Here is an 11,914-nt window from a genome sequence, read left to right as displayed (position 1 = left end):
CACTGGCAACCATGCGGCTTTCCCATGAACCGCCACTGCATCCAGCACGGCCACCGCCACGGCTTGCTGCATGTGGTTTAACTTGCGTGTGTGCGCGTGTGCGTGTTAGTTCATGTGCGTGCTGCGTCGTCCTTGATGAGGAAGACTTGCCTTGCGCCCGTATTTGCGGACTGGTCTTGGACCAAGGGCCAATCGGCAATCGCAAGCGTGCATCTTGATTCATCCGTATTACAGGCCTGCAGGGGTCCGTGCTATTCGTTTGCCACAGTTGCTGCCCCGCACTGTCCAACAGCGTGCAACTCACAGAAGTGAAGTTTTTACAGACACTTAACTACACAATGCTCCGCGGACGCACAGGGCGTTCCGATGACATGCTGCGTCCACTTCACGCCCCCTCAAATAATGCTCCCCTAGTCCCCTGCTACCGTGGCTATAGTGCCCCAGTAGTGTAGAATAAAGTTGTCATACTTCAGCGGTGTTTCGTTTCAAGTCACGCACGCGCCTTGCTGATCAGCATGCATTGAGCACAGCAGTATGTATGTGCACTAACCTCACGGTCGCCGACCAAACGGGTGCACAGTGCAGCCGTACGTCACGCATACGCACACAGGTGGCAGGCTCCCCCCCCCACCCCCCCACCCACCATCCCACACACATGCACACAAATGCAAACTGTTGGGCCCCTCCTGCTGCCTCCGGTAACTGACAAGGAAGTGATTTTCCCTCGCATGGGAAAAGTGGGCTGGGCCCACGCCAGGTCTCCAGTTTGAGGCGGTGAGGCCGCAAGCGTCTACCTGGCTCATCTCTCGGACATAGCCGGGGTCGGTGCGTACAGGCACGGCCCGCCATGCGTCCAGCCACGTCCCGCTGCAAAGCATAAGCACAGCCAGCAATAAACCAAACAGCAGGAAATCCTCTACCCACAACGCTAACCAAACATAGTGCCCCAAATTGCCAGACACATACATCGCGCCAGGCCCCCCACCACTTGTGGCCTGTGAAGACCCTCGCACGACCCGACCTCTTACGCAATCCCACAGCCTCGTCAGTCTCCATTTGCGCGACCACTTTCGGGCTACCACTGCGTAGCCCGTCCATTCAGCGGCGCTCCAAACACGTGAGCCCATTCCACGTGAGCCCACTCCAGTAGTACGACCCCCGTCACAACGCCATTCCACTTGCACCACGCCATCCTGCTTGTACACGCGGAAACGAAACGCACTCAGCACGCCGCGGCCACAATGCCCTCCCCCTCTCTACATAACAATCTCCCTCGCTCAGTGCGAAGACAGCGCCCGACGGTTGCGCCGCCGCCGGCCCGCGCCGCCAGCCGGCGCCGTCACCACCGCGTCCACCACGTGCACCACCGCCTCCGTGGGGTCGCCCTCGGCGCGCACAAACACGTCCGCCACCAGCACGTGCAGCGGCGGCGCGCCGCCGTCCTCATAGGCCAGCACCGGCAGCGCGCCCGGCTCCGCGGCCGCCTGCACCACCAGTGTGGCGCTGGGCAGCACGGGCGGCAGGCCGGTCACCACGGCGGCACCGGGCGTGAGGCGGGCGGCGGGCAGGAAGGCGTCCCCGGTGACCACCAGGTGCGGCGCCACGATGGCAGCCACCGCCTCCGGGGCCATGGTCAGCAGGTCGGAGGGCCCCAGGCCCATGCCCGCCAGGAAGGTGGCGATGGCCTGTGCGTGCGCGTTTGTGTGTGTGTATGTGTGGGGAGGATAGTGTGGGCAGGATAGTGTGTGAGACAAGGAAGCACGTTTGGTCGGATTGTGGGCATGGATACATATGCGGCTGCGGGGGCGGTGATGCGAGTTGGGACTGCGGAGTGGGACGCACACTGCGGGCACAAAGGACACATGCAGCAGGCACACAGCCACACCCGCTGCTGCCCGGCATCGCTGTGGCCGGCGCATCTGCCCAGCCGCGCGGCGCTGTTACTGACCGTGTCTGTGGGCACCAGCAGTGTGAAGGGGTTGGCCAGCAGCGCGTTGACCAGCGGGCCGTAGGCGGGGTCAGCGGACACGCCCGCAAACAAGGCCGACATGATGGAGCACTGCGGCAGCGAGGTCAGCGCCTGGGGCGGCAGGTGGGAGGAGGGAGGCAAGCAGGGAGGGAGCGAGAGGGAGCAGTCAGTGGCGAAGGGTCGCAAGTGCGTGTGCGTTTGATTGTGAAGGGGGCCAGTTGTGGGTCGCAGCAGGTAGGCAGGCGTCTTTTAGGGATATATACGGGCGAGCCACTGCCGTGATTCCCCACCTCCTCTTCCGCACAACACGCACGCTCCACGCCCCGGCTCACCTCGCCCAGTGTGCCGAAGCGGTTGGGCCCCGCCACGGGTGGGCTGGGCGCCACGGGCTCGTGGATGACGCCGTTCAGCCAGTACACGATGCCGCGGCCGCCCACCTGCCAGCGCGCGATGTTGACGCCGTCCACGTAGAACTCGTTGGTGCTGCGGGGGCCAATGCATGACTGGTTACGCGACTGCCAGGTTAGGCGACTGCCGCGCCCGTTGTCCCTCAGGCATGGACCCGGCGTAGGGTCCCATTGGAAGGTGCACCTGTACCCCTGTACTGCAGGGCCGTCCCCTGTCCCACCCTGCTAGCAAACCAATTCCCTCATCCTCCCGCCTGCCCACCCCTCGACTGCCGCTCCCTCCCTCCCAACCGCCTGCTGCGCCACCCAGCCCTACCTCTAGCCCGCCACCCTGCCCCACGGCTCCCGGCTCGTGCACGCATGACTCACTCTTCTGTGAGCTTCTGTGTGATGTGCAGCTGCTCGCCCAGCATGTTGGTTAGCGTCATGTTGTCCTGCAGGTCTTGGGGCTGTGAGGAGTGGAGGTGGTGGGGGGCATGCAGCAGGCGGCGCCGGCGGCGGTGTAGGATGAGGAGCGTGGGAGAGGTCAGCGGTAGAAGGGTTGTGACTACAGGGTAAGGGATCATCAGCTCGTGCATATGCACTCCAGGCCCCGCGTAAGATGGTCATATCCTTGAGCACGCACACGTGCATGCAATGCAATGCGTGTGCCCTCCAACACGATGCTTGCTTGCGCGTCTTGTGCGCACAGTGGCAATCCCGTCTTTTTGCAACACACACAAACACACGCACGCACACACGCACTACCCCCACACGCACGCACACATGCACTGCCCCCACACGTCCGCAGTTGTTCCGTTTGTTGCTGTTGAACACACACACGCACACACGCACTACCCCCACACTCACGTAGATGGTGACGTCCAGGACCTGGTGGTAGGCCATGAGGCGGTTCAGGCGCATGGCGTTGCGCGGGTCGGCGGGGTTGGCGAAGATGGACAGAATGAGCTCGTCCTTGAGCATGTCCTCTGCGGCATACAGCGACAGCAGTTGCAGGAGAAACCTCGCATCACACACATTCCATACCAGCAGCGAAATGATGGGTAGGCACTAGGCCCTTGCACCCGCCCTCCCGCCCTCCCGCCCTCCCGCGCCCCCTCCCCCCGCCCCCTATATTGCACTGCACTGCTGCTATCAGGCGATGACTCTTGGTTTGGGTTTTCAGTTTTTGACAAAGTGGGACCAAATCGTGGGGCCGACCCGCCATCCTTTCCGGCCCCTTCTCCTTCTCCTCCCCCTGCCCCCACTGCCGCCCGCCTGCTCACCGTACAGCGGGACGAAGAGCGTGAACCTGGCCTGGTCGTCCTGCAGGTATGCCTTCTGCCTGGCGTCCATGGCGGCCTGCAGGAAGGGCCACAGGTCGGGCACCACCACGTCCTCCAGGTAGCGCCAGATGGTGGTCCAGCGCTCTGAAGGGGGCGGGTGTGTGTGCGGGTGGAGGGGCGGGGGAAACAGGGGCGTTCGGGAGAGGCGGAGGCGGAGGTGGATAGTGATGCACGTCATTACGCGGATGGTTGGTGGAGCCACTGGTGACTAGGACTGACACGGCGTGTGTGCAGTAGCGCTGCGCCGCCTCATGGCCAGGCCCGGTCGCGGCCCCCACCTCTCTGCGCCATCCCGTGTTGCCGCCCCCCGTGGAAGCAGCCGCCATCCCACCTCTCGCCATCCCCGCCAGTACCTCCTTGCAGCCTGTGCGCACTCACCAGGCGGGGGCGAGGGCGCGTTCTCATCCGGGCTGGGGCTGGGGTTTCCCTCAGGGCTGGGGCTGGAGCTGGGGCTGGGCTCAGGCGACGGCTGCACCTCAGGGGAGGGCGGATAGCTGCCGTAGCCGCCGTAACCGCCATAGCCGCCGTAGGGAGGTGGCGGCGTGCTGCCGTAGTAGCCGCCGTACGGCGGTGGCGATGGGGGCGTGTGGCAGCCGTAACCGCCGTAACCGTACGAGCCGTAAGCAACTGCGTAGCCGCCATACCCGTACGAGCCGCCGATGCAGGGCTCCGGGGACTCACCGCCGTATGGGGGCGGGGGGTAGGACGGCGCAGGCATCACCCAAGGGCTGGAGCCGGGGGGCGGCGCACCCGCAGCTGGCAGCGTGCCAGGCTCGCCAGGGCTGGGCTGTGGAGCCGGGTTGGGTGAGGAAGAGTCCGGGGCTGCTGAAGAGTTGGCAGGGCTCGGCTGCAGGCCGCGTGGCGAAGGAGGTGCTTGCGGTTCATGCTCAGTTGGGGGTGCGCCTTCCGGCGGGAAGTCAAACGAACCCGGTGGCAGCTTCGAGTTCGTCGTCCCCTCCTGCGCTATCCGCCGCTCCAGGAGCTCTGACGCTGCTTGTGCTTCTACAGAGGCACCGGCAGCCAGGCTGTTCCATGATAGCCCTGTCAACCGGCATCAGGTCGCACATGCGGCTTAGCGCGCTTCATGAACGTTGCGGTAGGCAGGGCGTGAGGCAGGGTGTCAGGTACGGGCCAGGGAACCGCTCAGTGCCTGGCGCAGCCTGTATGCACGTGTGCCCAATGATGCAATCGTAGCTTCTATGCCGCTTACATATAGCCCCAAGATAGAATTCAATTGGTAGTGCTTACGACCGCGGTCACGACGCGTGCGCCGCTGCGGTGGGACCATCCGGGCAGCGCCGGATGGCTTCCCAACCCGTCGGAAGCCATCCCGTCGGAACCACATATTCGTATCATACGCAATAGTGACACCAATGCAGCCAGGTAATCCCGTTAGAGCCCAGTCTCTGCAGACTCCCACCTCGATTCGCCGCGAGCCGGTAAGCTGATGAAGGAGCTCCGCAAACAACGACCTACATGTTCATTATTAGAAGATAGTAAAGATATTGCGCGAAGCGCCCACGGCATTGCACCGTTGAGCAGCGTTTCTTCGGTTCTCACCAAACACAGAATTGCTCCAATCCAGTTCCTTCCTCGTATATTCATTTTTGTCAAGTTTATGCTTGAGTCGCGCCTCGGCACCTAGATGCCTTGAAGCCTCGTGACGCCTCACACCTAATAGTAACTCTAGCTGGCCTTGTCAGATACTGCAGACAGCTTACGTTACGGTCTAGTGGCAGTATGCGGGATCAGTGTCTGCGCCTTCGCGACGCCTCTCGCACTGGCGGGCGCTGCATGGGCGCATTCGATCGGGTCGGGTCATCCGGCCGCATCAGTCAACTTTTTATCATGCACGACATATTTTAACGTTTCTTACAGCCTATATACAATGGGCCAACAATGTTGTCGGGCTGCTTGGGCGACGACGTCCCCGGCCCTTCGCCCCCATGCTCCCGCTTGCTGTCTGAGTTGTCGGCATGCCCCGCGGGATCCTGCTACTCGTGATGGAACATGGCAAGGGGCAGGAAAGCGTAGTCCCGATGTGTGTGGCTCCCACCCGTGCCCACATAAATGCGTAGCAAGAAGGGACAAGGCATTGGTGCGTCGTTCGCGCGCTGTTACTGTACCGACGGTAGCTGGCAGGTTGTGTCGATGTTTTGCTGACGCGCATTCCTCACGCTCCGGGCGCCCGGCCAAGGCGATAGCACCACACAGACTCAATGCGACGCCACACCGCGCGGATAGCATAGCCGATGCGCACCTGCAGGCAGTCGACCGGCGTCCACGGATGAGCTGTGTAGACGAGCACTAGCGTAATGCAACGGCGTGCAGCAAAACAATGGCCGGGCGACAGTGTGACAAACAGGGGCAAGAACAAGGCGAAGCAAAGCAGAAGAGGGGCCCGAATGTGTACGACAATTGTGGCGGGCAGGCCGAATGCGGTGCAACACGCCAACAACACAACCGGAGGTGAGGAAGCGTTGCTGATGGTGAGGATAGGTGCTGCGACGTTCGGTAGGGGAGCTGTGGCCGCGCACTAGTTGGGAGGAAGTTTCCGAGGCGTTGTTTCCGAGGCATTGTTTGTGGCTGATGTTTGTGGCTGATAAAGAAAGAAGCAGAGTTTCGGCTGTGAGCGGCTGGCGAGGAGAGGCGGGGGCTGTTGCGTTTTGGAAGGCGGGCGGAAGGCCGCACACGCCGGGAGTCGGGCAGGCTGTAGATTTTGCTGAAGCTGCGGGATCCTGCTACATGATTGACGCATGAATTACATTTCATCATGGTTAGGACTGGAAAACGATCTCCCCCAGCAGATAGTGAGTCCTGAGAACCCGCGCATGTCTCCACCTTTGCCTAAAACAGTTCTGCCCACACCCTCTTCTGGTTTTAGCTTGGGTTTTACTGCGTTCTTGATCCTTGCTTTACAGACATTAGACGCCGCTCCTGGCCGCTGTAATTCAAACCATGCACTTGCTAAAATGACACGTCGGACTGTGGAATGCACACGTGCACATGGCGGCACTGCCTGGTTGCACGGGCACGCCAAGTCACCATCCACACCAAAGTGCCATGAATGCGAAGGTAGAGATCATCTGCATCTTGCATGCCCCGTCCTCGAATGCGTTGCTCACTTAGCACCTACCTCATGAATATGGTAGCCGGCTATTCCAAGTCATGTCATGTCTGTGTCACTCATTGCGCATCTGGATGCCACGTCCCATCCGCACCTCGTACCGCACGCGAATGCACACCACCCATGGCGCGCAATGTGCATACGGGCACACCTCCTTTACGCCAGGGCCGTTGCGGGTTTGCACGTTGCGGGTCCGCTGTCCTGCCTCAGTACCGGTCCCGCAGTGTGCATGGGTGGACACGTACGCTTGTAGAGCATGTGTATAGGAAATTGCGTCACAGGCGGAAGCGGGACCCTCCTGCCGAGTGCCTATGTCCGTTCCAGCGGACTGGAACCCTGGACTAATGGTCGCGTATAATGTCACGGCTAGCCTAATCTAACGCAGTCCTCTCATTACTTTTGCCTAACAGCTGCATCTCACAGCAGCTAGGGCGCGGCGCCTCATCGCGCGTGCAACTGCTCCTGCTGCGGCTCTTGATGCCCCAGGCGCCGCCGCTGCTGGCGTCGGTGCGAGGCGGGCGTGGAGTTGTCCGCCACAATCACCCGGTCCACCACATGGACCACGCCCTGCGTGCAGGAACAAGACCGTGAATTTGCATACGGGGAGGGAACGAAGCTGAGGTGAGCAATGGTCGACGCGCATGTACTTATTACGGTTTTGAGCGTGTCCCCGTGTCCCACTACCACTGCGCCATTCCCGCTGCCACTGCTCACTTCACGCGCCACGCCCCACCCACGCACCGCCTTGCCGACCAGCGCCGCCTGCAGCCTCAGCACGTTGATCACCACACCGGTGTTGGCGCCGCGGGTGCCCTCCAGCGCCACCGTGTCGCCGTCACGGCGCACCTGTGGGCACAAGGAGAGAGGGGTGGCGGGTGCCAGGTAAGCAGTCGCGCCTGGGCGGGTAACGCCCTCTTTCATGGACCCTTGCAACGGCCGTATGCCCGCCACCCTGACGCGGTGCGCCCCTACGCGTGACTCCTCGCCACTCATCGACTCTAATGCGTGCCCCATTGCTGCCCCACATCTGCCCCATTGCTGCCCCATTGTCGCCGTAAGTGACCACCACTCACCACGAACTGCGCGCCCGGCGGCGGGCGGCCCAGGACCTTGAGCCCGGTGGTGAATGTGGAGCCGTCGTGCAGGTCGTTGGGGTCGGACAGCAGCAGCTGATTGCCCGCCAGCGCGTGCGGGCTGAGCAGGGTCAGCAGCAGGCGCGGGTTGGCGCCCACCGCCTGGCCCAGGTCGTTCTGCCAGTGCCATGGCGACTCCGGGTCCGCGAACCAGGCCTCGAATGCCTGAGGGGGTCGAGTAAGAGGCGGTGGGAGGGCAGAGCACCGATAAGCTCGTTGACAGCCAGGTGTAGGTGCCTTGCCTGTCTGGGTCCCGCTAACCCTACAGGGCCCCATCATTATCCATGCCAGCCACAAGCCGCAGCCAAAGCCTGCATGCTGCCTGCCCTGCCACTGCTACTGCTACTGCCACGCGACCACCTGTGCCCACCTGGTTGGTGGGCAGCCACAGGGTGAAGGGCGACAGCATGATGGCGTCCAGCGGGATGCGCACCAGCGAGTCCTGAGGGCGGGTGGTGGTGGTGGGCAGCAGGGTTTGGAAGGAAGGGAAGTTACGGTAAGGGCGGACGGAAACGAGGTAGCCGGGGAAGTACGGTACGCTACACGTACAGCGAGGGCAGTCCCCAAGGCTTTAACAACCCGTACATTTGCTGCCACTTGTCTAGCCGCTCTCTGCTACAGCCCAGCGCACAACATCCCGCGCGCACCTGCACAGCGGTGTCGTACAGCAGTGACAGCAGCGACAGCTGGGGGATGGCCGACAGCGCCGCCTGCAGGTTGGGGAAGGAGCCGAACTCGGGCACCTCCTCCGGCGAGGGAGAGGGGGACGGCGACGGCGACGGCGAGGGCTTCGGAGCGGGCTTGGGAGAGGGCTTGGGAGAGGGCTTGGGCGATGGACGCGGGGAGGGGCTAGGACTTTTGGCGGGCGATGGGGAGGGTGATGGGGAGGGACTGGGGCGGCTGGGTCGCGGGCTAGGGCTAGGGCTAGGGCTAGGGCTAGGGCTGGGGCTGGGGCTAGGGGATGGCGACGGCGACGGTGATTTGGATGGCTTCTTCTTGGGCGAGGGGTAGGGCGACGGAGAAGGAGAAGGCGAGGGGGAGGGCGAAGGGCTGGGGGAGGGCGACGGCGAGGGAGAGGGCCGTGGGGAGGGAGAGGGCCTGCCGGCAGGCGGCGGAGACTTCTTCCGCTTCTCAGGAGACGGCGAGGGGCTGGGCGAGGGCGAGGGCGAGGGCGAGGGCGAGGGCGAAGGGCTCGACGCTGGGGACGGCCTGGGCGAGGTAGCGCTGGGCCGGGGGCTGGGCCGGGGCGATCGCAGAGGTGGTGGCGGCGAATCCTCCAGCAGCGGCGGGGTCTCGACGATGTCGGGCGGCAGCAGCACCTTGTCTACCAGGTGGGCCACCACCTTGCCCTGCAGGCGCAGGCATGTCCGCATGTGTATGGGGAGGGTGTGTGTGAAATTGCTTTATGCGTGGCAATGCTGCGGCCGCTCTATCCCCATGATCATCTACCACAAGCCACCACCACCGCCGGGCGTACATGTACCTTACCATCTTGTACCCCCCGGCCCTCACCCCTCAAAGCAGCCATCCCTCGCCACCAGTCCCCCAACACACCGCCTCAGCGCACCACCCACATTGGCCAGCAGCTGGTTGGCCTTGACCACCTTGGCGCTGTTCTGCGGGCCTGTGATCGTCATGGTCCTGTTCGCATGGATTCAATAGTGGGAGGGAGAGAATGAGCGGCGTGCACAAGCAGGCTACCGGTGTACGCCCCATGAGGTCCATTGCGCCTCACCCGAACTCCTTACCCCGTTTCTTAGCCCCTTCGCCCCTTTTCCCTGGCCGCACAACATCCCCGGCACCAATTCAGACCCCCCGTCTGCGCCCCCCCCCATCCGGAGCCGCCACCCACGGGCCTCATCCGGGAGCACCCAGCACCCAGCACCCAGTCCCTGGCCACCCACCCGTCTGCCGCCTTGGACACCACCAGCGTGACCTCCTCGCTGGAGTTGGTCCGCAGCTTCATGCCGTTGCTCATCTGCTGCGCCGTCAGCAGCCGGTCCTTCACGATCATCTGCGGCAGCACCCGCAGGTTGAACTCCCCCAGCAGCCGCTGCGGGGAAGGAGAGGGCGGGGAGGGCGGGGCGGCGGGGCGTGGGGTTAGGAGGCAGCGGCGGTATAGCAACTCACGTGGGTGTAACAAGTTGCAAGGTGGGTGCTTGAATGTGCCCTTGCCTAAGACAGACACCAATGGCCCGCGCCCACGCCCACGCCCACGCCCACGCCCACGCCCACGCCCACGCCCACGCCCACGCCCACGCCCACGCCCACGCCCACGCCCACGCCCACGCCCCACACAAGCCCATGCCCCAACTCACGCCCAGAAGCGTGCGCACATATCCGCTTTCCCCGACGTAAGGCACCCACCCGCCCATCCACGTCACCCACCTGGTTGAGCACGGCGTTGGACCACAGGTCCGCCAGGTCCGACACGCCGAACTCCGTGTACAGATACGACATGACGGCCTGTGCGGGGGCGGGGACACGTGGGGGACAGACGTGTCAGCAGGAGAGGCCCGAGGGAAGGCGAGGGCAGAAGATTCCACGCGGCTGCACGCAACCAGGAGACGGGAACTGAGCTAAACCCATGTTCGACCTGGACGGGAACCACAAAGTATCCGACGCAAATTGCCCCATCATGGTTCAGCCCGACAGCCGCGGCGCAGCACTCGGCCCGCCTTCGCCTTTTGTCCCATACCCCACCACCCTCTGCTCCACGCAGTGCCTTCCACCCGCGCCTGCGCGTCCACTGGTCCGTGCACTACACATGCCCGGCCCACACCCATCCCGCTCTCACATCACTGGTGGGCAGGAACACGGTGGCTTTGAGCCCCGTGTCCGACAGCAGGCTGTAGCTGGGGATGGCCAGCTGCAGCAGCATGGACAATGCCGGCTCGCCGTTCAGGTACGCCTGCAGGCTGATGTATGGCAGCGTGTCCGAGCTCTGGCCGCGAACTGCGCATGTGTATGGGAGGTTGGAGGGGTTGGCAAGAGGTTAGAGACAGCGGGAGCGGCCGGGCAGCTGTGTCAGAGGGGGCAAGGCACGGTAACGCGGCGACCGTGTCGAGTTCGCGACTTTCAGAGCCGGTAGCAAGCCGCACTGTGCTTGTCGCGTCCAAGTATCCGGATGAATACATAAGTTCGCCCATGTGCACGGAATCAGGCAGCGCAGCACCGTTGCGAGGGAAGCGACGCAGGTTATTAAGCCACTCTGACTAGCGAACGCCGCGAGAGGCTCAAACAAGCACCCCGTAATATTTATTGCAGCAATCAAAGCTAAATGTATTGCTTACATAAGTCCTACAAGCCGCAAAAGTGTCCGTGAGCAAGGTTGCTTTGTGGTGGGCGAGCGGATGGCAAAGTCGGTCGCCGAACGCGCTTACCTCCTAGCCCCAGCACCGCCACCAAGATCGTTACAAACAAGCGCCTAGCAGCCATCTTTGTGACGAACAGGGCTCCGTCAAGGCTGAAGCACTGAAAGTAACTTGTTTCTTAGCGACCCAGTAATGCCATAGTCGTGTGTAAACAATACCAATGACCTTGAACTTATCGCTGTAGGAAACAGCAAGTAAAAAGGCTGTTGTTGGGAGCAACTGACTGACCGGTTCCCATGCGGCGGGCCCATGCACGAACTAGACTTCTAAGCCGACGCAATACATGTATGATGAACCCGTTGTCGGCTCACCAAATGGTGTTTATCACTGAAGCGGCTTCAGTTGCCAAGTTGACAAACTGAAACACAAACACGTAGAATGTCCAAGCACGCAGTCGCCAAACCACACAGCACAGCACAGCAAACGGATGCTGGCAGCACCGCTGGCTCGCACTTACACATGCTGACGAGTTGCTTGTCCTGGCGTTATGGCGCCGGGGGGCGGGGCGGGGAGGCAGGCAGGCAGGGGGCGGGGCGTCTCAGTGTCTCACCTTCCGGCTTCGGTCGCTCCGCTGGGAGC

General features: G+C 62.9%; 2 protein-coding genes across 2 annotated transcripts; both read right to left on the bottom strand.

Annotated features, from left to right (window-relative positions):
- Nucleotides 1–216: 216 nt before the first annotated feature.
- Nucleotides 217–5,423, bottom strand: CHLRE_16g687854v5 (uncharacterized protein). Its single transcript, XM_043071618.1, has 9 exons — nt 5,262–5,423; nt 5,122–5,173; nt 4,080–4,742; nt 3,642–3,785; nt 3,226–3,344; nt 2,746–2,825; nt 2,302–2,452; nt 1,949–2,080; nt 217–1,685 (listed from the first exon to the last, which is right to left on the bottom strand). The coding sequence occupies exons 1-9, from the start codon at nt 5,304–5,306 to the stop codon at nt 1,278–1,280; spliced, it is 1,794 nt and encodes a 597-aa protein (XP_042916306.1). The 5' UTR covers nt 5,307–5,423; the 3' UTR covers nt 217–1,277.
- A 1,181-nt stretch (nt 5,424–6,604) lies between these two features.
- On the bottom strand, nt 6,605–11,782 carry CHLRE_16g687742v5 (uncharacterized protein). The gene is made up of 10 exons (XM_001698863.2): nt 11,345–11,782; nt 10,759–10,916; nt 10,350–10,427; nt 9,866–10,014; nt 9,536–9,602; nt 8,609–9,310; nt 8,332–8,403; nt 7,902–8,126; nt 7,570–7,674; nt 6,605–7,395 (listed from the first exon to the last, which is right to left on the bottom strand). Exons 1-10 carry the CDS (start codon nt 11,397–11,399, stop codon nt 7,270–7,272), a joined length of 1,737 nt encoding a protein of 578 aa, XP_001698915.2. The 5' UTR covers nt 11,400–11,782; the 3' UTR covers nt 6,605–7,269.
- Between the last annotated feature and the right edge of the window lie 132 nt (nt 11,783–11,914).

Source organism: Chlamydomonas reinhardtii, chromosome 16 (assembly GCF_000002595.2).
Source record: "Chlamydomonas reinhardtii strain CC-503 cw92 mt+ chromosome 16, whole genome shotgun sequence".
Classification (NCBI taxonomy): Eukaryota; Viridiplantae; Chlorophyta; class Chlorophyceae; order Chlamydomonadales; family Chlamydomonadaceae; genus Chlamydomonas; species Chlamydomonas reinhardtii.
Note: the sequence above shows the minus strand (reverse complement) of the source record. Positions and strands in the feature narration are given on the sequence as shown.